This window comes from Chionomys nivalis, chromosome 14 (genome assembly GCF_950005125.1).
Source record: "Chionomys nivalis chromosome 14, mChiNiv1.1, whole genome shotgun sequence".
Lineage (NCBI taxonomy): Eukaryota > Metazoa > Chordata > Mammalia > Rodentia > Cricetidae > Chionomys > Chionomys nivalis.
The window spans coordinates 22,489,269-22,515,363 of NC_080099.1; the positions used below are offsets into that span (position 1 = coordinate 22,489,269).

Below are 26,095 nucleotides of genomic sequence, written 5' to 3' on the forward strand. Positions count from 1 at the left end.
TACCTGTTTGCTTTGTTAGTTTTGTGAAAAAAAACTGGTTGCAGATGGGGAATAATGGGCTCTTTTTAAGTTGGTTTCAGCTCTGTTGTATCCATTGGTGTCCTGTTGACCTAGTGCTGTCTTGTACAACTCTGGTGTGTGTGTGTGTGTGTGTGTGTGTGTGTGTGTGCATGAGCATATGCAGTGTAGGCAAAGAGCACTTGCAGATGAAGTAGCATTTGCTGTGTTTATCCTTTCAGAAATTATAGTTAGAATTACAAAAAGAATTTATATGCATGCATAAGAAAAACATAATTTCTCAGTAGGCAATCTCAGAAATATCATTTTACTTACCAACTGATAATACAATGACAAAGCAATAATACACTTTATGTAATAATAATTTTCTAAGAGCCACTTAAATCACTTTGATATCATTACAAATTATTTATTATTTATGTTAGAAAATATTAAATACATTTTAGCTTAAGTTTTAAAGACTGTAAAGAAAAGAGATTGACTTAGAATATTTTTAAATCTGAAAAAGGAGCAAAAGTTGATCCTTCAGATTTTAGTTTTGTCTTTGGTAATGTGCGTCTTCAAAGTGAAGCATTGCTACTCTCTAATAAAGTTTGTGAGATTGGAGGGAGGAGGTAGAAGGGGAATGTGGTCATTGGGCACTTTTCCTGTGTGTGTCTGACTTCACGATGCTCCTGAGTCTTGCTGCCTGGACTTTTCTTCAAGGCACAGGATCTGTGTAGGTGATGAAACATTCGCCTAACGCCTAAGGGACAGGCTCCTCCACGGCCTCTGTCTAACTGTCTCCTCTTTCTCTCCCACCTGTCTCCCCTTGCATCCTTGTGTTCCCATCTCATCGCGCAGCCATGCCAAGGTCAATGGTCGCGTGTATCTAATAATAAATAGGTGGGTATGCTGATGTCTTCTCTCTTCTTTTTACTTAAAAAATGTTGCCTCATATGTTAAACCTTTTACTGCTTTATGAATTGAAAGTGGTGTCCTCAGTGGACGGTGACCTCAGGTATGTTCACGAATGCACTTCGCAAGCCAAGCCATTTCGGTGGTCGTGCCAAATGGTGCTGTACAGTGGCTGTGGAGGTGACCCAGGGTCTTCAGCTGGTGCTCAGTATTTGGTCTGGGTCCCGACTTCTACAGCCCATTGTTTTTGTTCTCTGTTCAAGCCTTCCCTGAGAGGTTGACACCTCACTGATCATAAAATCGAGAGCTCAGCTCAAGAACTGCCTCCTCCACACAATCCCAACAATGCCAACATCCTGCTGGCACCTCTCTGCCCTGCCTCCGGATTCCTGCGGCAGTTTCTCGGGCTTTCCTTCCATAACCCTGCTTGTCTTAGCTCCCTTGCTAGAGGTGTAAGCTCCTCGGGTCGGGATGCCCAGTGCTGTACACAGAAGATGCGGCATCGCTGAACCCTCAGCCCTACTCACTAGTTGAAGAAAATGGCCACGGTGGTGTGTGGTTTTTAACAAATCAATTTCCAAATACAATTCTACGAGAAAGATCAAACTTTTAAAGAAGGGGTTTTTCCTTCAATAGAATTCACAGTGTGTCCCCACACCACAGGAAATACAAACTAAGCATGGTCCTCCCTTACAATGGGTGTCACTTGAGCAAATAGAAATAACATTGTACAGGACTGTCTGGCATCTTCTGGAAGCCAGTGTGAGAGAAAATCCCAGCTTGGAAAATTCTCGCCGCTGACTAGAGAAGGATTTACTCTAGTTGGGAATCTTTACCAGCTACTTAATTCTTGTATCCAGACAAAAGATGAGTGTCTGCTTGCTGTTTTTCATAAAGCTTGCATCACTTATCTTAATAGGAGATATGTACCAAGATCAGACTCACCCCTAACAATTAAAATGCCCAAATATTCCAGCTTTACCACCACCTTTTTTCAGTGAAATCTCTCATCCATGGAGAAAGTCAGAAGGCTAACATACCCCCAAGAGGAAACATTAATCAAATACACTTGACCCTCATTTCAAAACACGTGCTTCATGTTATCTTTAAAGCATGTCTGAATTTTAGTTGAACCTCTTACCCAATTCTAATGGCAGGATGAGCCCTTCATCACATATATTTTAGGTCCAGTGTTATTTTATAAGGAGAAAAATGTGATTAGAAAAATGAATTCATAGATTTGTACATATAGAATACCAGATAGATATTACATCCCCAAAATATGTGGTAAAAGAAGGTAGCATGCACTGGGCTGCTTGGAAAAGATGTAGAATAATTTTATTAAATTGTGGAAAAATTGACAAAATATAAAGTCGAATATTTTCTCAGGAATGAAGTCATTCATTCCATGGTGTAGAAGCAGAAATGTACAACCTCTCTGAATTCTATGCAGAGAACTCAGTGCCATACATGTAAGATGGGACACATACATGTACGATGTGATGCTAAATTCACAGATCAGCTGTTTCTGTGTGAATACAGTCTTCCTGACGTACTGGTTCTGTACAAAGACTTCAGGTGTTGCTAATATTGTGAACCCTGCAGATGTACAGTGTGCCTCCTTCCTGAACGTCAGGTGCTTCTTATCCCTGCAAGAGGGGCGAGCGTGATGTGTATTTCACACACTTAGGATAGTTCATAGAATTTAGACTAAGGGATTTTACAATGGTCGGTTTCCATTTTCTTTAATGAAAGCTAGCGTAATACGCAGCTTCTCAGAGCCTAGTCCTAGTACTGAGTTAAGCCTCCGTGGCTTTCACATCACACAATTTGGTTCATTGCAGAGAGTGTCTCCAGTGCACAGAATGCCCTCACTAACAGTCATTGAGTTGTGATGTGAAAACGCACAAAGCAGAGGAGGTGATTGGAGCAGGACAAGATTGCTGCCTGCCAGAGGAGTCCCCAGAATACACACTAAGAATAAAGACTGGCAAAACAGGGGAGCGGGATATACACAGCCCTTAAAGGAAATGAAGAGGAAAGTCATCTGCCTTGTTGTGGTGTGAAGGGTATAAACATTTTTATTCCAAAATAGTGAGGAGCCCATAGCTCAGAGTGTAAATCTCACAACCCCTTTACGCTCACACACACACACACACACACACACACACACACACACACGCACATGCATAGATGGATGAATGGCAACAAAAATACAAGAACAACTGGGAGAAAGAAAGAAAATGTAAAGAAGTGAAATGAACTTTTGTGAAGACAGATGTGTGAAGTGGTGTGATGTCAGGAGGCAGTAGGAAGACTCCCCAGAGTCACCCCACATCCCAGGTAAAAGCCGTTCTCTGGGCAGTGAAACACTCTATGAAACCCATAAGGAAGGACAAGCATTATGCGCTCTGCAGTTTCAGGGACTGTCTCCCTGGGGTGGCCTTCTCTGGCTCGAAGGGACATCAGCTTTTCTGGAGACCAATTCAGCTGCTGGTGTAGCAGAGGTCAGTCAGTTCCTCCAGCCCTGGGTCCCGAGTTTGCAGTGACTGAGAGCTCCGCACAGAGCCGTGAGCAAGCATAAAGAACAAACACTGGGCATCTTCCTTGAGAAGGGTTTTCTTAAATGTGCAGATGGGCAGGCAGCAGAACCATCACCCATGTTTAGCATCTTCTCCACTGCCCTTCAGTGAGAGGACCCCTGTACATGCTGAACCCTGATTTTCATGAGGATGAATTTATAATGCAGGCGACCACACCCAAGCATAAAAATCTCTCCTTAGAAGATGGGGGCTTTGCCTTAAAGTTTTCCTGCATAACTCCTCCTGATGTGAGTCATTCACAGAAACCACCCTAATTTTCAAAATATCCTATAAAGTAGGCCCAACGGTTTCCATCCTACAGTTAAGCAGGTTGAGGCTAAGGAGGTAGGCCCAGTACTTTGCCAAGTCATGTAGGTAGAGACTTTTCCCACTGGGAGGTTCTGTCCCAGGTTTTCTGTTGCTGAACCCAGGCCTTTGGCATTCTTCTTGATTATATTCTCAAAAAACAGTATGATAAAGATAAAAATGAAAGATCTGAAAAGTGATTTTAAAATAGGATTCTCCAACCAACTGTGCATTTAACATATTTTCATTATGCGTGTTTCATGTGCACACATTTTCCTGAATATGTCGTGAAAGAAAACAGTCAATGAAAATCTCAGAGCGTTACCAAGCTCCAGTGTGTGTCTCTTCCCTTTTCCTTCTTTGTTACCCATCCTAAGACATAAAGTGATATGCTTCGGACACTACCCGGATGTCCCCCTGTCGTCCCTCATGAATTAAATCAGAGTGAAGCAAACATGAGTTGCGGAGCCCAGAGCTCTTCTGCTCTCAACTTTGTCTGGCCCAGAGTGCTTGTGTCTGGAAATCAGTATAGAGCTACTTCCAAAAGCTCCAGTTCAGAATCTGGCTCTACGGCCTTGATTTAGCTGGTGTCTTCAGTATGCCCTCGCTGTGACAAGCAGTTTGGGGGGTGTCTTTGCTGAAGACATTTCACCATGTGGTCCCACAGTGACTAGAAACAGTCTCATGACTAGGAGTCATTCTACAAATAGCAAGGATTATTAGACAGTTATCTTGTCCCTTCAAAATTTATACCATCTTTAAAATGTAATCACAGATCACCACCACTTCCATAGGATAAATGACAGAAGTCTTTGTCCTCATGAGATATAACCTCCTATGTATACAGTGGAGGCCTGCAGCAGTTCCAGAGTACATGCGTGCTGGTGACTCTGACACCAGTTTGCTGCTGCACCCAGACGCATCTCAGATCGGCCGGCAGATGTTATTAATACTGCCGTCGGAAAAGAGCGTCATTGTTGCTGTTTTAAAACTAATCAGCTTTCCAGCAATTGAGAATATGAGTTAGCTAGCTTGAGGCAAGGGTAGGATATCAGCATAACCCTATCCCCAGCCATATTCCCGTCCATCCCCAGCCACACTCCCATGCCCAGCCACACCCCTAGGCTGAACTCTTCCTCAGACACTTTTTCTGCCATAAATTAGCAGTTTGCCCCTGGCATGTTGTAATCTACCTGCTTGACCCTGTCAAAGAGAATGTCTTTCTATGGTACTATCTAAAAGCACAAGGGCAGTGCGGACTCAGGCCAGCATTACCTTCAAACCATAGATGTGTTTTTAAGTACGCTGTCATTGAAGATAGCTTAGAACTTATCCAAACAAATCTACTTATTTGATATAAAATTAACTAAATTTTAGAAAAGTTAAATAATTTTCTGAGATTCTACAATCCTGTTCATAGAATAGTATTGTCTATTCTGTCACAACCAGGTTGAAACAAATAGAATAATTATTACAAATGGAAAAATGATTAGCATTTCCAGAATACGTGTTCATAAAATGCTCTATATTATCTACAGTGTCTTTTATAACATTCACCTAAATAAGAATAAAGAGCTTCCCATTTTTTGAAGCAATTAGGAAATTAGGCACATGGTACATGCCCACAGTCCCAGACACTTGGGTAGCTAAGGGAGAATTGCTTGGCCTGGGAGTTTCGAGGGCAGCCTGAGCAACACAATATTCTGTCTCAAAACTACAGTGTGGGACAAAGCTCTCACTTGTGCTGTCTGCTGTGAAGTAAGGTGTGGGACTAGGCTGCTGTCAGGGCCGTAAATCCCCACCCACTGCATTCTTGCTCTGGCTCTGGCTCCTCTAGAATCTCCTGCAGCTTCCAGTCCACAGTGCACATCAGTGGTCCCCAGACGAGATGTGATGCAGATGCCGTAACCACTCCCAGAAGTGCGTGGCTCTCCTCGCATATGCTTTAGCCGCTGGTAGCATGAGATTAGCCAATGCCAAGGCTGGCTGAGAGCATACATTATTTAATCATTTGAAAAAGCCTTAGGTAACCTCTGAATGACGTGATTCCTGCAAGGTGGTTCGAAACCTTGCTAACAGAGCATGATGCCGTTTGACTGGGGAGTCTCTAAATCTTCTCCCCTATAAACCAATCATTCTGTCCACTCAGATCAGCTGCTGAGCCTCGATTCCTAGGGAAAGCCTACTACTGGTACCATTCTGGAATGCACTTGGCATTAGGTCGTCACCGCACCTGGCATACCCTATGTGATAGTGGATGATATATGGCATGATATGTGATCTCTGACCTCCTTATAATTCCTCTGTTCTCACCTCCTTCTCTTTCCTTTCTATCTCAATTACTTTGAGCAGCATCAAGAAAAAATTACCAATCCACCAGAATGAGTAAGTCCCCCTGTGAAGCCATGAAATGCTTGCTCTACATGATGCCATTTCATGCTTCTACATCCTAAATTCTGACCATTTTTTTCCTCTAGGAAAAAATGTCAAGTTTAGGTGCTAATAGCTCTCCTTCCTGACCAATCACTACCACCTGAATAAGAAAACCTAACAAAGCTGAGTTGGCAGTTTGTGTTTAGAAAGAACTTAAACAAACCTACAAACACGATGAGACGCTAATGCCCATGGCACAAGGTCTTTGTACATACCGATTTGCCTTGGTTTGGCCTCCATTACTTGCCCCTTGACTGCACCCTTCTGGCTCACTTTCCCCTCCTCACTCGGCTGCTCTCTGCCCACAGATTGGCCCACCCTGAAGGCAGCCTCCCAGATTTAGCCATTATGAATATGACCACCAGCCTGGAGAAGCCTGAGGGGCAGAAAGTGGTGGAGCCTGGGGCGGAGAGGCCAGAAGAATGTGCCAAGAAGGCAGAGAAGGGTGAGCCAGGGAAAGACAGCGACGAGTCTGAAGAGGAAGAAGAGGAGGAAGAGGAATCGGAGGAGGAAGAAACCTCAGGTAACCAGCCGCTCTCTTCACGTGCCGTGGCAGCATAAATGACAGAGTGACTTTCTCTAAGCACCTGTCTGTGATTTTGTCTAATAAAAGATGAAGAATAGTCTTGGTTGCTATCATGATATTCATATCCCAATTACTGCAATGATTTCCCTTTCGTCTAACTGAAAGGGAAGAGGGCAAATGCTTGGCTAACAGTCTATGATGATAGGCAGAGTGTTCGTGGGGACATCCAGAAGGGTGTGTTCTGGTTTCTGCTGCTCGTGGGAACTTCTCACACGACCTGTCCCATTAGAGACCCCTGCACAGAGCCACTGGCAATTCTGATGTCACTTTCAGAGACTCATTCTTGGGAAAGGTGTTCTGAGGTTCGTCAAGGAGAGTGGCAATATGCATACATTGCTAGTTCTAGTACATCGCTTACAGTGTGAGAGCCAGAGGAAGTGGTGTGTAATTGCACACTTGTCTGAGTGCCCGGCAGTGCTTTGGGATCCATCTTTTGTCAGTAGACTCCCTGCCCCCACTCCAACTTTCTTCCCAGAACTGTACTAACCAGGAATGAGTGGAGTGGAATGGCCATGGTTGTTGATAAATGTTAGCTGACAGAGGATGCAAAAGGCAGAGAGTTTGGTCGCTGTCATAATTCTCAGACAGTGGCATAGCGTATGGCCTCTGGGGCAAGTGGGAGATGCTGTGCATGTCTTAGCTGGATCTCTGCTAATGTGACATAAGGAGGCAAATTACTCTTAAAGACATGCCCCGAGGCCCGGTTACTTTCTCCAGTTCATCTTAGAAGACCCAAGATAAGGACCAGATGCCTTTTTCACATCTGGATTGCACCCCACAGTGGGGGGATGGGCAATTCTGCCAGACAAGTGGTTAAGGCTAGGATTTCATTATACTATTTTAATGAGGACTTTGGACTCTTCTAAAAGGGACCTATCAAAAATCCCCCTACACCCTTATTGCTCTGCTGTATACACCTCTGAATTGTTTCTTTACGTTGACTGTCCACCTGAGTCATAGGCATTTTTGATGTAACTAAAACCTTACTCAATGTTCAGACCAAGGACAGTCACATTACAGCTATCTCTGATGGGTTGACACACTCCAGAACTGAAACATGGAAAGATAAAACTGTCCTCTGTGGCTTTCGGTAAGGTTGACAGTCCAAGGCTATAGTGGTGTGAACCCCTAAGGTAGAAAATATGCAATGGTTTATTTGATTAAGAAGATGTTTAGAAGGGCAGGAGAAATGGCTCAGAGGTTAAGCACACTGGCTGCTCTTCCAGAGGTCCTGAGTTCAATTCCCAGCAACCACGGTGGCTCACAACCATCTATAATGAGAATGGCTGCCCTCTTCTGGCCTGAAAGCATACATGCAGGCAGAACACTAATAAATCTTAAAAAAAAAAAAAAAAAAAAAAAAAAAAGGATGATTAGAAGTTGGCCACACTTTATGAAACCATACTGATTCTAAGAATGAACAAGCTGTCTCTGCCCACAAGTAGATCTGATGCTCTTACTTATTAAAGTAAGTCATTTGTGCTTGATGAAAAAGATGTTATTTACCTAGAGCTCAGGTCATTTAGCATAGTCTCAAAAGTAAATCAAGACAAAGTTCTTTGCACTGATTTAATGATATAAGGCCAATATAGTAACATGGTCCCTTGTGTTTCGACTTATCTTCTGAACAGCATGACATGGGTCGGGGTCTTGGGTGCTTCCTCTCCAGGCTCATAGCACGCATCCGCTAACTACTGAGTAGCCTCTGATTTCATCCTGAAAGCTACAAGAGATGCTCTGGTTAGTAGCGCCCCCCGTGGTCATGCTCCTGGCTGTATTTACTGCCTTGCAGATCTAAGGAACAAGTGGCTCCTAGTGATTGATCGCCTCACTGTGCTCTTCCTAAAATTCCTGGAGTATTTTCACAAGTTGCAGGTGTTCATGTGGTGGATCCTGGAGCTGCACATCATCAAGATTGTCTCATCGTACATCATCTGGGTGACTGTGAAAGAGGCAAGTGTTCTTTTGCTGGGCACTCCCAGAGTGCACAGGGCGTGACAGGTCCTCGTTTCCACTGTCTAAGCATCCATGGTATTTGTGTTATAATGCCCCTGGGATTCAGAGATCAAGACACGTGTGAGTGCATAGGCTTCCTTATCCAGAGGACCCAGGGTTAGTGGAGTGGAGAAGGAGACAGAGAAAGGAGGAGAAAGCCCTGTGGCTTAGTTTCCAGGTGGCTTGGCTTACAGCAAAGGCTGTTTCCTGGAGTGTGTGTAGGGGGATGGCTTTCTGCCCCATGTGGGCTTTCTGCCCCATATCTCCCTAAGTTCTCTTTGAGGGAAAGAGTAAAATTCCAGTTTGTGTTGTCAAAGAGTAGACTCAGTTTCCAAAATATAATGAAGTTTTTACTGGAGTCATTTCAATTGCTGTCTCTGTAAGGTATGAAATTGACAGTACGCTTGACTCCTACTTCTGTCTTACTTTCTGGTAAAGAAAAGGATGGCTATTCTGTCAACAATTCCTTCATGTTCACTGTGGAGAAACAAACTTCATTCAATTTAGTCACCAAATAGTTTTTGAATACTTCTATCCGTGACATCAGCTGAGCATCAGTCATGTTTGCAAGCCTCTAACGTTCCTGGATGGCTTTTCAGATGGTTAAAATTCAGAATCTTTACCCTCAAACCTGGGTCAAGACCCTGCTTCCTAAAGCTTGTAGAGAGTTCGACCACAGCACTCCAGGCCACGTGGCTTGGAGCCTCAGACAAATGGAGGACGTGCTTCATGCAGAGGACATTATGGCGTCCAGTTCTGCCCCCATCCCTGGATAATCAGAATCTCGCCACACTCAGGGATGAGCAGCGTTTCCCTGGAGATTTTAACCCATCTGGATTGTTTGCAGACCAAATATTTGACTGGCTGTTGTTATTAGTTTTTACATATCTTTATTAATTAGCATACAAAATAGCAAGCGTCCTTATGACATTTTCATACGTATTTTGCTTTGACTGCTTTCTCCTATCCCCGTTTCTCCTCATATAGCCCTGGCCGCCATTCCCACTGTACCTTTCTCCCCTGGTATTATCTATTTTTATATCACATATACCTAGTCCCCTCCCCAGCCCCTCCTTAAAGTTTCTCTTCTGCTATGTCAATGGTCCCTTTCTAGTTTACTGACCTCTGACCATACTCACTGGCCCACAAACACACATATATAACATGGATTCATTTTTGATGAGCATTCCATTAGATAGACTCTTGTTGTCAGGGAGATGGTGAGCCCACAACCTCCTTAGCTCATGATGCTGCCAGAGAACAGGAGTTTGGAGTGAGGTGCATGGCAGTTGGGCCAGCTTGGTGTTGAATGAAGTAGCTCACCATGCTGAAGCTATTTTCCTATTTGTGAGATAACAATACGGATATCTTCCCTGGAGAGACTCCTCACGGCTGTCCTTTGCCGTCCACTGGGGACCATGTCCTGTGATGCACATCTTGCCCTCTGTCCTATTCCTTCCCCTTGTCTGTCTCCCTCTATTGCCCTTTGGCTCCAGACTCTGTGCACAGCCTACTCTGCCTATTACCCACCTAGAGGATGAGTGTATGTGTTCCTGCAGCTCAGTGCCGCCAGTCCACACCCACAAATGATGAGGCATTGATCTGTCTGCAGCCCACTGCTTTCTCTGATGGATCGTACACAACCTCATGCCTTGTGTTCCCTGAAGCACTCCTGCCAGTGAGCCCTAAAACTGAACCCATTGCCCACATCGTCTCTCCCTTTATATGACTAAGAAATACACATCTTTTCTCCGTCTGAAACCTCCTCCATGTTGCAACTGGACATCTTTTCCGGGGTGTAAAGGGGATCACATCAGACCTGTCTACCTAACATGTTGTCATGGATAGCTCTTATTCTTACACTCACATGGAGTTAAGAACCTTACACTATAGCACAGACCACCTCAAGAGTGCCATTCCTGGACCATCTGGGAGATGTGAGGTTCAAATCGCATGTCCCTCTTATTAGATAGCTTGCTTCTCTGGGAATGCAGCTGACATTCTCTGTCATCTACAAGGCCTAGGGCCTGAAATCCTCCAGCCCACATCACTCCTATTTAGATAATTCCCTTCTCAACTCAAATTGCTGGCAGCTGGACCATCTTTCTCACCAGGAGTTAGGCTAAGCCAGGAACCCCGGTCACAGCATGGCTTACCCAGTCAGCGTGCTTGTTGTGTGGCTTTGCGGGGAAATTTATGGATTTAGTGTTTTTTACATGCTCCCCGAGGGCATGGAATCTTCACCTTGAACTCGGTTAGGAATTAAGGCTTACTATCTTTGCTTATCACTTAGAAAATGAAAAAAAAAAATGTGCAAACTGCCTCTATACAGAGAGCCTTAATGATATACAATAAAATAAATGTGAGGTTTACTTCATTCTAAATACCTTTAATACAATTTGCTCTTTAACATTCAAATTGACCCTCAAGGGAGGGGACTAGGTATATGTGATATAAGAGTCAATTCATGGATCAAAGCGTTTTGATAAAATACAACATTTAGTTTGTTTTACTTTCTGGGTTGTTGAGTATTCCTATGAACAACATATCTTTCTCCATGGTTAATTCAGGGCATCATCTCTTTCTATCTTACTATCTCAGTGCTTAATTCTCAGAGGGAATCTTTGTCTTTATTAGTGATAATTGAATAAGGAGAAGAGTAGCCGACAGCATGCTGCATCATATTGTTTATTACTGTTCATGTTTTCTCTGTTTTCATTGTCTAAGCCATGTTTGGAGCCTCTTCTCTCATAGGTCACAGAACTTGATGGCTGCTACATATTCAGTTTTATAGTGAGTGCATGCTGTAATTTTCACCTGTAAGTGTTAGTAGCCCCGAGAGAGTATCAAAATAAGTTGGTATGTTTTATGGCTGAAGAAGATAGTGATGCTTCTGTATTCTTCAAGAAACTTTGAGCTGTGGAGATTGATTAGACCTGAAGATATCTGTCTTCTTGATAAACACTTGTGTGGCCCAGAGCCAACAGTCAAGCTAAACTCATTGTTCTTACCCTTAAATCAACATATTCTTGATATTTTAAATCTTAGCAGTGATATTTCACCCACTTAGACTCCCTCCACAAAAACAAAACAAAACAAAAAAAAAACGATGTCATGTCTAACACTTTATACCCTTAACCTACCATGCTCAAACTAGTTGGTAATCTAGTCAAGCTAATTTTACTTTCTGTTCCAATCCAGTCCATGTATTTTTTTAATGCAATCCCAGAACCACATACTTCCATGCAACCATGGAATCCCTAACTCCGCACCTCCACAGCTACTGTAGATTTGGGCTCTGGCCCTACATTTCGCCTTCATTTCCTCTGTGCCATTTATCCAAATATGTTACAAATCTTCCCTTCAAACTCTCTGCTATAAGGCCTGTTTCCTGCAGAGTGAGTTCATGTGCCATTTCATGGTTCAAAAGGGACAAGTCAAAGTTTGACTTGCAGCTGCATCTCCATCCTCATCTATGACCAGCCCTAATATTTCCCATTATCCATTGTCCGATCCTCACCATGCTACCTCTTGCCTTCATCCTTTGCTTCTGTATCCTTGGCTTTGAGCATACTTTGTATCTTCCACAGCCTGCGGACCCTTCAGGATGCTATTATAGGGACATTTACAACTATGTATATAATTTAGCTACTGTTATTATTATACTGATGCTACCTGATATCTGTCAGCTTTATGAGATAGAGTATCTTTAAGACCACAGCGCCCCTATATCCTTGGAATGACCAACACCTAGAACAGTACCTTACACATAAGAACTCAGCCAGTTTTTGCTGAACTAGAATTACATTGTCCTGTCTTGTGAATGTCATGCCATGCCACGTATTTCTGTCCCCATTTCTGATTTTGTGTTTCCAGGTGTCTCTGTTCAACTATGTATTTTTGATTTCTTGGGCATTTGCTCTGCCCTATGCCAAACTCCGCCGCGTGGCTTCTAGTGTCTGCACTGTCTGGACATGTGTGATCATCGTCTGCAAAATGTTGTACCAGCTGCAAACCATTAAGCCTGAGAACTTTTCTGTCAACTGCTCCTTGGTGAGCCTCAAAGTTGGGGGTCCTTCCTCGGTGACCTTAAGTGGACCAGGGGAGATATTCTGTTTAACTTAACTCACCTCAGCCACGTTAGGACCACTCTGGCCCCTTGGTGGACTGAAAGCTGCTCATAACCTGAGACTCCTCCCCAGTTGAAATGGGTCCTCCCCTCCCTACACCACAGAACTTCCTTTGATCAAGGCTGAAGGGGATCACTATGAACACTGTCAATCTCATAAGCTGTTGTCACCCCACTTTCTCTTCTTTTCAGCCCAATGAAAATCAAACCAACATACCCCTTAGTGAGCTGAACAAGTCTCTTCTCTACAGTGCCCCTGTTGATCCCACTGAGTGGGTCGGCCTGAGGAAGTCCTCCCCTTTGCTCGTCTACCTGAGGGTAAGGCTTTCTTATGTCTCATCTGGGCCTCTGGGCCTCTATAGTTTATGACCTTTCCCCATTAGATGCTTCCTAGCCCTTCCAATGGTAACTTTGTTTTCTTAGTAGATCTCAAAAATGACTAGACATTAAAATCAGTGTTATACAGTGTTATTTTGTGCTGAAAGAAATCAACTTAGCAGCCTGAGCTCAGTTCATTGAAATACAACAACACCTTCACCAACAACGCCTCATGTAACTGTTAAAGGACAAAGTTGGTGGACTCATCAGACCTGAAGCAAGTCCAACGTACATTGTTAAGTGAAAAAGGAAAATTTTTTAACACTGTACACATTGTAACCTTTTCTAGAAATAAAGAAAAGCCCTAGATAAAAATCTACCAGATTGTTAATAGTAATTATTTCTAAGAAAGAGACATAACAGCATTACAAGAAATACTTGCTGTTAATTTCTGATTCTTGAACACTTAATAAAGAATGTGTATTTACATTACAAAGTAATATAGCATACTTTGATCGAAAATAATCATTGAGACTTAATGAAATAAAAACCATTTAGATTCTTATACATCCTTGTACATTTCATTTTGATGAATAACTCAAGCAGCCTTAACCATTGTTCTAACTGCTGACAAGACCCTTAAAGATGAAATCTTTACACCTGAGGGTTTTAAATGTATTAAACACCATAATCTGTAATTTCTAGATCTTCTCTAACAGTTATTGTCCAAATAGCTGTCACGTAAGACAAACTGATATTTGGAAAGTCTGAGAGACGGCCCCCGCCACCTGTTCCCATGTGTCTACCCTCTTGTCGTGACTATTGTCATGACAAGGACTCTTCCATCGTGAGCTTGCCTCTGGCCAGAGGACAGAGGTGTTAAATTCAATCTCTGTCATCCCCCACTCAGTGACTTTCCCAGATGTCCCTGTAATATGTTGCATGTGAGGGTTGTAAACAAGGTCAGATTGTCCTCCTTTAGGATCTCTGGATGCTGTTCCCTTGGCATGTGTCATACACTTACCAAGCAAGGAAAAGAAACAACCACAGTCTTACACCCAGAGAGGCTAGATCCTGCGACCATGGCAGTTTCCATTTCACAAGAAAGTTAGGTCCTCAGTAAGACAGAGAAATAGGCTCAATGCTACACTGAATACAGTGAGATCTAATATGACATTGCTTTTTAGACATCCAGACTTAAATATGGTGATTTACTATAGTTGCTCTGAAGTACCAAATCACGAGGCCTTTAAGATACATAGATGTGCTTTTTTGCTTTCTGCTTGTAGAATAACCTCCTGATGTTGGCAATTTTGGCCTTTGAAGTCACCATTTACCGTCATCAGGAGTACTACCGAGGCCGAAACAAACTGACCGCGCCAGTGTCCAAAACTATATTTCATGACATCACAAGACTACACCTAGATGATGGACTTATCAATTGTGCCAAATATTTTATAAACTACTTCTTCTACAAGTTTGGCCTAGAGGTGAGTTTTCTTGTTCATGTGTTTGCTATTTTTTCCTAAGAATTTAAATAGTTTCTTTGGACTGGTTGGTCACTGAAGTTGTTACACATTCCTGTTCATTCACAAAGCCACTGAAGCTGATGAGTCCGCTTAGCTTAAGTTGGAGTTTTCAAAAGCCAGGAGTCAGTACTTCACTTTATAACAATGAATGTGCTCCCTAGGTCTCCAGAGCCATCTAAGCACATCTGAACTGTCATTTCTTAATAAGAATAGAATGGATTTCCTGTCTTCATGTGAATTTTGAACGTATAAACTGTGAGGGAGATTCTTGTGACCTGAAATGGTGATGAGAGAATAGTAATAAGCTGAGCAGAAGAGTGGGATTAATCTAGAATGGAATTGATGGAATGAATTTTCAATGGTGGTATTTTAACCAGGACATCATAGCTATGATTTTTGCCACTGCTGAAGCCATTACTATGAAAGGCACAGTCAGTTCTCTCAGAGGTAATTATCTAACATTTCCATCTTCGTGCTAAAAGACACTCAACAGCGACACTCCTCGGGGACCTGTGCAGACAGACTCAGAAATCCTGGTCTCTGGTGTCCCTTCCATGTCTGATAAACCCAATCTTTCTTGTCTCCTAACCGTCTTTACACAGACCTGTTTCCTAATGTCGGTGAACGTGATTGGACAGCGGATGGATTTCTATGCCATGATTCATGCCTGTTGGCTGATTGGTGTCTTGTATCGACGCAGAAGAAAAGCCATCGCGGAGGTCTGGCCCAAGTACTGCTGCTTTCTGGCTTGCATCATCACCTTCCAGTACTTCATCTGCATCGGCATCCCACCTGCCCCCTGCCGAGGTGAGCACTCTGCCCAGGGAGTCTGCCCTGATCCCAGCCATAGGCCGTGCACAGACAAGAAGGTAGAGATGCGCCAGCGAACTGATTGTGCCTGCTCATTCCTGCCCCTCGCAGATTACCCATGGAGATTCAAGGGTGCCCACTTCAATGATAACATCATCAAGTGGCTGTACTTCCCAGATTTCATCGTGCGGCCCAACCCTGTGTTTCTTGTCTGTAAGTGTTTCTTGTCTGTGTTTCTGCTTGTAGGACCACCAGATGTAGGTATTTGGGCTTATATTTGTTCATTATTTTTCATGTGTTAGACATTATCGCCTTTAGTTCCTCTGTGGAACTTTATAAGTGTATGAAGCTTATCTTATATATTTATATGCAAAGTGACCAATAGCGTCTACTTGTTCGCTTCCATTTGCAAATAGATCACCATCAAAGTTTATTCACTTCCCAGCACCTCTCCCATTCAAAGATAGACTACAGAGGGAGATTTGCAAATTGAATCCATTTCCAGTTACCATGGCAGGAAGACCAAAATGAGAGACAGGGTTGTGGCAGCACCGGGGAGCCCACAGATGTCAATCACAGGAGAGCTGCAGGCAAAACCTTCCCGGATCGCTGGAAATGGATGGTTGGAGCAGCACTTCCAAAACACTCGGGATTGACAGTGCCATGGAGAATTCCAGAGTGACTTCCCCACTACAGAAGTTTCGGGGTCATTTAAAAACAAGGAAGCTGCCTGTGCCTTGGGAGCATCCCAGAGACCTGGCCAGGAGCTCTGCTGTGGGCAACTCAAAGTCGTGCCCATGTTCTTTCTATGAGCTGTCTACTACATTTGCCTGCTCACATCTGCTCAGTGTGAGCCCCGAGAAAAGTCTGGTTACAAAAGCAAAGCAACTGGTGAAAGGAAAGATCAGAAATGTCGATCTTAATCTCCCGTGGGAAGATGTACCAGCGTTCCAACAGCTTTCTCAGCACCGGGAGGTGCAAAGTGCACCACACCCCAACATTCATGGAGGCAGGCACCTAGCATTTGGATATGACAACACCCAGATGCCACCATTGCCAGCCTTCCAGACCTGATACTCCCTCTGCTGTCCCTATACCGGGTCAGGAAATGGGGACTTGGTCCCAACCTTAGAAGCTAGTATGCTCTTTGGGGACACAGCTTACTATTTGCTAAGGCTCACACGTGCCATGTGGTGACCGTGTGTGGCCTTTTAGAAACTGAGGAGTGGCTGCTTCTGTCTTGCTAGATGACTTCATGCTGCTCCTGTGTGCCTCCTTGCAACGGCAGATCTTTGAGGATGAAAACAAGGCAGCTGTGCGCATCATGGCGGGGGACAATGTCGAGATCTGCATGAACCTCGACGCAGCCTCATTCAGCCAGCATAACCCTGTGCCAGATTTCATTCATTGCAGGTAACAGCAGCGTCACCTCCTGATAGGCAGTCTTTGTGTGCAAGGTCATTCAAACTGCCCTTTAACTACAGTTCTATCAGTGTGACACCAGGGAAGTAGATCAGCCTCTGCCTTACACCCTTGTGTGCCTCTACTCCCTGCCGGATCCTTGCATGGCCCCAGTCCCTTCCAACAGAAACTACCTTAGCCCAACAATACCATAGGCAGTTCTCCAGCAAGAGCACTCTCCACCCCCCCGTGCCCTCCCCCTCCTTCCTATTCATCTTCTTATCCCTCTCCCCGTTTTTGCTCTCCATCCACCTGACCATTCATCAGCCCTCTCTCTCCTCCACCTCTGTCATTTACTACGTATCTCTCCTCATCTCCACCGTGCTTCCTCATCCTTGCCCCTCTTCTTCACCTCCTCTTCCTTGCCCCTCCTCATCATACCCTCATCCTTGCCCCTCCTCATCACCTCCTCTTCTCATCTCTTGCCTTTATCGTCCCCTCCTCACCCATCCCCCCTAATTGCCCCCTCCTTATCCCTGTACCTCCTCACTGCCCTATACTCACCACCGCCTCCTCATCACACTGCCTCTCTATCACACCTGCTCCTCTCTTCTGTCTTCATCACCCCTTGTCCTAGTCCCTCCTCGCCGCTTCTGTCTGTGGGCAGAGGCAGAGGGATTGCCCTGGGAGTACACAGGGCGCCTGTGTGGCACCCCAACATCTGCCTCCAGAGAAGAGTGACATGTGTCACTGACTCCCTGGGGTTGTCGTTTTAAGAACCTGTCTTGTCTGCTTTTCTAAAGTGTAAATATAAGGGGCAAAGGTCCTTCTAACTGTTTGGTTTTGTTTGTTTGCTTGTTTTGAGGGTTTTTGTCTATATTTCTGCATAGTCGAGAGTCTATATAGTACATGCACAACCTAACTAGCTTCCATTACCCAGCTGTTTTAGGTGCCAGACTCCATTCTAAGTGCCTTACTTATATTACCCCATACCGGACAGAGTGACATCTCCAACCACCTCTGGTGGGGCACAAGCTGTCACATTCTACTGTATCTGTAACAAACTATTAGGTTTATCTTATCTCAAGAATGGCTGTCTTGCTTTGTTTAGAAAATTAAGGAAGGATTATAATTGTAATTCAGTAAAAATATAATTTTTGTTATCCTCTTAAAATCAGTAGATGTCAAAAGTTCACTTATGTGCTAAATGCATTAAGATACATCTTATTTCCCAGTGCTGCTGGCAAGGCCAAGGACAGAGCACACTTTACAGAAATGATTTATTAACCTCGTGCAGAAATGCAGCCCGTTAGACAAAGAGTGAATCTAGAATTTATTCTCTGATCCTTTTCCTAAAACCCCAGGGGAAAACTTCCAGAGCAAGCCCTCAGAGAAACTGTGGTCAAGCAGAATTGAGCTCTGGCCAGCAGCTGTACCACCTGCCACCCGCAGAGCAACCCAGGTTCTGGGAGCTTCCGCAGCTGATAATTATTGTAGAAAAGTCTGGGCCCCATACTCTAGTCTCACCTTGCATCACTAAAGCCGGTGTGGATGGACAGTGCCCCAAAGAGCCTTGAATTGACCCAGTGACATCCAGACACAGAATATGAGAGTTGTTCTTCCATCAATGAGAAGGGATTGTTTTTACTTCTACTTTGTATGTAGTATGTACTTTTTGTAATATAATAACATAAACTTTTAGTTCCTTGAAAGTAATCCATTGCTCACCTTCCTGTTAGCCAAGAGGCACCTATATCTTGGAATGTTTTTAGCTATGCAGTTAATTATTCATGCCTACCATAGAAAGACAGAAAATTTTGGATGTTCAAGAGGTAGACAGAAGATGTTTTGGGGGGTTTTATTGTTGCTGTAGTTTTGTTTTTTGAGACAAGGTTTCTCAGTGTCACAGTCTTGGCTGTCCTGGAACTCACTATGTAGACCAGGCTGGACTCAAACTCACAGAAATCCACCTGCCTCTGCCTTCTGAGTGCTGGGATTAAAAGGCATGTGCCACCAACACCCTGCCCAGAAAAATGTTCCTATTTTGTGAGAAATTGGTCACAAATGAGATGAGAAGCATACTTATACATGGTGTTTTTCTCAACTTACCTATTAGTCTAGTACTAGTTATACAGGGCTTTCTTATGCAGCAGGCAGTGTTATGCAGAGACCTTGGCACACATTTTGCAAAATACAAGGTTCTCTGCCCCTTAAAGAAGAAGTCTTGATTTTCTTTGTGTAGCAATTACCTTTGTATCGCTTGGGTGTGTCTTCCAGATCTTACTTGGACATGTCCAAAGTGATCATCTTCAGCTACCTCTTCTGGTTCGTCCTCACCATCATCTTCATCACGGGAACAACCAGGATCAGCATATTTTGCATGGGTTACCTGGTGGCCTGTTTCTATTTCCTGCTCTTTGGGGGTGATTTGCTACTGAAACCCATCAAGAGCATCCTCCGCTACTGGGACTGGCTGATTGCGTACAATGTGTTTGTGATTACCATGAAAAACATACTGTCGGTGAGTGGCTCCCACTACATAACACACTTTATGGTTCCAGTGTAAGAATAAACAGTCCCTCGGTGGTTCCTAAAAGCCTTGTACTTTTACACGAGTCTCAAAAGCCACAGCCAGGACACCACCAGTTCAGGCTTCAGCACCCGCTTGCCGCTGCTGGTTTTCCCATGTCACACAGAATCTTTTCCATTCCTTTCTCCCTTTCAGGGTCACGCAATTGAAGGTGACACATTCAACAAATAAAAAATAAAATCGTTTGCTGCTTAAAATCCCATCGTTCCCTAGGAACAAGCTTCCATCTCCCATAGTGTCAATCTAAAGTAGCATTTTTATGACTGTGCCGGGGTCGCTGAATGTCTTCTCTTATCATGTACATCGAAAAGAAACTCTCTTACCTAGAAAGAACTATAGAATGTGAGACAAATTGAGATGTCCTCTGGAATGCCCTGACAGGTGGGAAATGAGGTAGGAAGGGCTTTTAAATGCAGACACATTTTATGCATGCAAAGATGTGAGAGAAAAGTCAGTACTAGGTTGTTTCTGAGTGTGGACATTCACATGAGGGCCTGGCAGAAACCGCGTAGGGCAGAGAAACAATGCATGCTGTCTGGTGAAGTCAGGTGTAACTTTTACCCTGATGTTACAGACAACTCACACCACAAAGAGAGAACCCCAGCATTGTACCCGGTATTTAGGCCACCACTGGAGTTATTTAGTGCTGCAGGGAATTTAATCAACAGTCTTGATAAGCTGAAGGGATTAGTGCCTTTCTACTGGGCTGTAGCTGATGAGCCTGTGCCTGCTTCTGGTGACTGTGACTGGTCATGCATTCGGGAGACAGTGCTATGATAGTCCCTGCTTCTTCCTTTCCTCCCTTCCTATAAAGGAACTCTCAAGGTATTCATGGGTCCAACTATTGGGTTGTTCTTTTTTAAAGATTCTTTTCATGTGATTCAGTGTGTTTAGAGGTCTAAGAAAGTGTGTGTAGCCATCAATAGCTGAATTGTTTATTTTTATACAGCCTATTGGAGGATTATTTTAGCATACTAATACAAACTTTCACAGGGTATGATGTTAGGAAGGGGTGTGACACAGGACGCCAACATGCTAGCTCATTCAGAAGCTGATCTCATGGAGAGAACTCCAAAAGACTGATCATGGAAAGCATGGATGTAGTTTCTTCACCCATCCATCCATCCATACCTATCTCTTCAGCCATTGGGTCCATCTACCCATCCACACCTGTATCCATTCATCCATCCATGCATCCACCCTTCCTCCATCCACTCATCAATCAGTTTATCTATCTACCCCTCTATCTATCCATCCACACCTGTATCCATCCATCTACCCGTCCGTCCATCAATCAATTTATTTATCCATCCCTCCAGCTATCCTTACATACCTTAATCCATCATCCATCTATCCATCTATCGATTTATTAATTATATAAATGTACATTGTAGACTAAGCAGTTTTGTATTTTGAAGGTCCAGATATGAGTAGGACTCAGATGTAACCTTTGAGGTAACATTTTAAATGATCATATTTGGAAAATGAAAATGGCCTTTGTTTTAAATAATCACAATGCAGTCATTGGTGACAATGGTGACAATGTTGAGGTGAGTGAACAGAAAATGGTTGTCTACTATCTTTCCTAGAAAACTTAGGAGGAACTTTTGGGAGGCAAACAAAAATAAAAACAAAACAACCAGATTAAAAGTCTGTAGAGACTAAATGGGAGGTCAGTCCCTGCTCGAAAGAAGAAAAAAAAAAACCAGAAACTTTCTGACATGGGATTAGAGCCTAGGTTGAAATGCTTGTTTTCAGGGCTGCAGCCCCCAAGCTAAGTAAGTAACTGTTGTTTGGGGAATGATGCTATTTGAATATCCCGGACCATGTGCACGAGTCTCAAAAGCCAATAGCATTGATATGTTAGCTTGCAGTTGTTACTGTTTATTTACACTACCTAGCTTGGGATTGGAGCTCGGCATAAGAAATTTGTTACTAGGAAAGAACTACATACCAATCAACAGAAAAGGCTTCTTCACTCATAGGATCGGTCAGACAAGCTTCAGAGCACATCGACTTCCCTTGGTTTCTCTTAAGGATTTTTTTCAGAACTTCCATGAACTCTCAGACCTTCAGCTTCCTCATATTGCACAATCTTTGCATAGAGCCCACACACATCCTCCTGTGTGTTTTACATCTTCTCCAAATAGCATAAATACACACTCCAAGTACCTGATACACAAACAATGCTCTACCACACTGTTTAGCGAAAAGTGTGTATAGATTCAATACAGGTCCTCTCCACACCAAATATCTTCTACTCAAGGTAGGTTCCTAGGATGTTGGACCTATGAGTGGGAGAGCAGTGTATCATCCATACCAGCCCTAAGAACTCTACTCTTCAGCTTAGATCCGGAGTGATCTTCTGGGGATCAGTACATGTTTGAGTCATGTGACCTCTGAGAAAATAATTCTACCCAAATTAAAAATGCACTTCTCTTAGTGCAGGCTCATAAGGTCAAGGCATGTCCTACAGAAGTCTAGTTCTTTTTGTAAAAAGCAGTGCTTCCAAGTGCAGAAGCATCACACTGGAGATCCTTCCTATTCCCACAGGGAACTTACCTTGCTCTCTGAACACCTAATGCTTCCTATATGCGTGAGATGTGGAGACTGGTGTTTTAGATACTGCAAGCTTCTTATGGAAGAGCTGGCATTGGTTCTAGTGAGTTCTTGCACACTGGGTTTGTTAGACAGCAGATTTGTTTTCTGGATTCAGAGTTTGAGGTTTGCTTCCCTCCTTTCGTCTTTCAGATAGGAGCCTGTGGCTACATCGGTGCGCTAGTGAGAAACAGCTGCTGGCTGATCCAAGCGTTCAGTCTGGCCTGCACAGTGAAAGGCTATAAAATGCGTAAGTATGAGGGGATCCTGGGTGGAAGGATTGTGGAAAAGGGAGAGCACAGAGAAATGAGATAAAAGTCAGAATCAGTTCCACTCTGAGACAGAGGCTGTGAAGCTATACTGGCTGATGTCTGGCTTAGAACAGAAGGTGCTCCCCCAACACCCTGCCACACTGGTGCAGGACGGGTGTCTCCGCGTGCTTTTCTGGGAGGATTAAAAATAATTCCCGCTGCCTCCTCAAGGCTGCAGCTGCTCCAGTTAGACCGGTCAGTCCTCAGGTGCCTCAGGCTCCCAGAACTTCTCTCTTCAAGAAGCTGAGAAGGGGTGGGGGTGACTTCAGGCACAGAAAGCCAATGGGGAAGAGTCCTGGGGTATCTGGGAGGACTTTCCCCACATTCCCCCACAGAGACAATGGGAAATGCAATTTCTGTCACCTGCCTCAAGCTCAGAATCACAGGTTGTGTCAGCTGTGTGCTTCATGATGCACAGAAGGCTACTTAGATATAATGTACGCCTAGCCTGTGCCTCCTAATTCAGGCCGTACTCAGCAGAGGATTCAACCATTATCTGGAAATGGCTAATTAGTGTAAATGTGCTGCCGCAGCCTGCTAATAGACTGTCAAGCCCGTTGAGCCTGCCTAGGACTTTTCTACATTAGAGCATTTCATCTACTGTTGAGCCGTTGTTTGGGGGAAGTCCTTGAAGAAAGGATGTTCAGGAATTCCCTAACCTCACAGTGCCGGCAATTCGCTGGAGCCCCCTCATGCTGATATCAGACTCAAGGCATAAAATTCTGCTTGGGAAGTGCTCAGCTCATAAGTAAATCAGCCCATTGGAATTCCACGCTTGTGTCGGTGGGATTTCTCGAGCCCGGCTCTGTAGACTTTATGTGACAGTAGTGCACACAGGTGTTCATTTTCTCTTGGGTTCTCCCCTACTTGATGGTGCAGCTGAGGATGACTCCAAATGCAGGCTGCCCAGCGGGGAAGCAGGAATCATCTGGGACAGCATCTGCTTTGCCTTCCTCCTGCTGCAGAGAAGAGTCTTCATGAGTTACTACTTCCTGCACGTCGTGGCTGACATCAAAGCCTCCCAGATCCTGGCATCCAGGTGGGTTAGGCTACCTTCACCGACAACTCACCTGAATGTGATAATGCTCAATATTATATATCTCATGTTGCTCAGAGAACCCACAGGAAATTTTTAAGTCGCTTTGAGAAAAACCATTACAAAAGCAGTCCCTTTGTATCTAGAGTCCTAACAAGGAATTCGGTGACCAGCACTAACACAATGGGCAAACGATCCAAGTGGACATGTCACAGTAGAAAACATCAGAGCAGGGGTTGGGAAGTAACTCAGTGGCAGAGCACATTTGACCCTCCACGTCACATAAAGGGGAGGGGAGGGTGAAAAGGAAGAACATACACAGATGTCCTGTAAGTATGTGAACTATCACTTAACAACACAATTCATCAGCAAAACGTAAATATTAAAAAACCTGCAATTTGGCATCATTTCACTCCTGTGAAAATGCCTAAGATTGAAAAACCAAACACTCAGCGCAAGTGAGAATGGTTAGTAAGGAAGAAAGCCTTACACACTATTAGTGAGGATATACATTAGTACAGCCCTTACGAGAGCAGTTTGGTGGTTCCCCCAGAAAGCTCAGACACTGAGCAGCACAGGACCCAGCGCCCCTCGGCCCCTCCACCTTCTCCTGCCCCTCTCTTCCTTTTAGTCTCTTCCACACCTCGCCTGAGTTTCTTCTCTGGGACTCTTCACATTGCCACATTCTTCTTCTTGGGCTCCATTCCTTTTCCAGCTTTTGGCCTTCTCTTAGATTTAGAAAAGACTGTGGAGGGTACTGGCCGCCGACCAGTGTGCTCCTGCATGGAGGGGACAGTGACTGAGCCTGCACTCATTTGTCTGGAGCCGCCAGCCTTGCTCAGACAGCATAGGATCCATAATGCTTGCTCCCTGGCAAGCATTAGGTTAATTTCCCTTATGAAATTGCCATATGCTGCCTTTGAACTTGAGGTTCATACAGATACACATAGGTGATTATGACACCAGTTTCTCTAGATTTCATCTCCTCCCCTGCCACGAAGTTCATTTATATGAGTGTGATGCCAACTTTTGTTACCTAAGTTGGAGCCACATAGAAAAAGGATATAGTAGGAACCCACCTTTCATTCAAGGAGCCTTGTGACTTTATTAAGCTTAAAATATTAATCCTGTAATTTATGAGTATGATTATTATTTACTATTCAGTACATCATGTTCAGAAATGGTAGAGTTGAATAGAATTGTCTTTGACTTTTGGGGGTGCCATGACAAAAGCATGGCATGGCAGGCAGACTACGCACACTGTAAATGTGCCCCCAGTCATTCTGGTAGCTAGAAGACAAGTATTGAGGTGCTATCAGTTTGGGTGTCTCGTGAGAGCCTATAGCCAGTCCACTATGTAGAAAGGATAAGAGACTTCCTGGGCCTTATCTAAGCCATTCATAGCTTAGTCATCTTGCAAGGCTCTACTTCCCAATGCTGTCACTTGGGCATAAGGATTTCACCGTGTTCCAGATATTCAGACAATGGTGATGATGTAAGAAATAATGGGGAGGCCATGAGAGTCAAGGATGTCTTAGTGGTTTCACGGCATGAGCTGGGCTGCCCTTCCATCCCAAGAAACGATCTAAAGAAGGAGCTGAATAAAAGAGGAAGAATAGGAAAACAGCCCCAGTGATGTCACTGTAGAAGGTTTTTACTTAACTGCAAGGGCAGTGGTGCCTGGGTGAACAGAGGAAAGCATGGGGTGAACCTGGCTCCATTTCCATTGCTCAGATTAGAAGAGCGTTAGTGTGTGCGTTAGTTTGCAGGCAGAGAACCTGTGGTTGGAGAGATGCCCGACGGGTAAAGTTCTGCTGCACAGGCGTGAGAACCTGAGTCCAGATGCACAGCATCCATATGAAAATGCAGGCCTGGCATTGAACACCTGTCACTGGCTCTGGAGGTTGGAGACAGGGAGACCCCCAGTGATTGCTGTCCATCCAATCTAGCCAAAATGACAAGTTTCACATCAGTGAGAGATCCTAGCCACCCCCTCAAAAAGTGTAAAGAATCTGGAGAGATGAGGGTTCAATATTTAAGAGCACATACTACTCTTTCAGAGGACCCAAGTTCAATTCCTGGTTCCATGTCAATTGATGCACACCTGCCTATAACTGGGGGGATCTGACACCTCTGGCCCTCCATAGACACCTGCTTCACCCCCACAGACCTGCACACAAACACATATAATGACATTTGAAATAAATATTTTACAGAAATAACGTGGAAAAGTGGTTAGAGAAAATATCCTAATCTCAATATCACTTTTGGCCTCCACATGCACCCACATATAAATGCATGCAGCACACACATGCAAAGAGAGAGGAGAGAGGAAGGGAAGGAATGCTTGTAGCAATAGAAATGTGAAAAATGCATAAATTCCTCAGGCTTCAGGCAAGGCAAGAAATCAAGGAAGGAGCCCCAAGCATAAGGCGTGCCCTTAGCAAGAGGACTGTGCTCCTTTCCCTGTCATGAAAAAAAAAAGCGATGACAGTGGAAAGGGTATGTGTGAGAAGATGAAGAGCTTCTTGCCTTACGATAAATATCCTCCTAGGA

General features: G+C 44.1%; 1 protein-coding gene across 4 annotated transcripts in view; it reads left to right on the top strand.

Annotated features, from left to right (window-relative positions):
• Piezo2 (piezo type mechanosensitive ion channel component 2) overlaps window positions 1-26,095 on the top strand; it is a 347,577-nt gene that overhangs the window by 266,533 nt on the left and 54,949 nt on the right. For 2 of the 4 annotated variants that reach the window (XM_057788597.1, XM_057788599.1), the window contains exons 18-30: window positions 862-903; window positions 6,156-6,188; window positions 6,545-6,759; window positions 8,615-8,775; window positions 12,694-12,870; window positions 13,139-13,264; window positions 14,554-14,754; window positions 15,396-15,600; window positions 15,715-15,816; window positions 16,851-17,016; window positions 19,282-19,525; window positions 22,346-22,442; window positions 23,383-23,542. In XM_057788597.1, coding sequence (XP_057644580.1) covers window positions 862-903; window positions 6,156-6,188; window positions 6,545-6,759; window positions 8,615-8,775; window positions 12,694-12,870; window positions 13,139-13,264; window positions 14,554-14,754; window positions 15,396-15,600; window positions 15,715-15,816; window positions 16,851-17,016; window positions 19,282-19,525; window positions 22,346-22,442; window positions 23,383-23,542 — 1,929 coding nt within the window. The remainder of the gene's footprint in view (window positions 1-861; window positions 904-6,155; window positions 6,189-6,544; window positions 6,760-8,614; window positions 8,776-12,693; window positions 12,871-13,138; window positions 13,265-14,553; window positions 14,755-15,395; window positions 15,601-15,714; window positions 15,817-16,850; window positions 17,017-19,281; window positions 19,526-22,345; window positions 22,443-23,382; window positions 23,543-26,095) is intronic. The other 2 variants (XM_057788598.1, XM_057788600.1) reach the window with 2 other exon arrangements.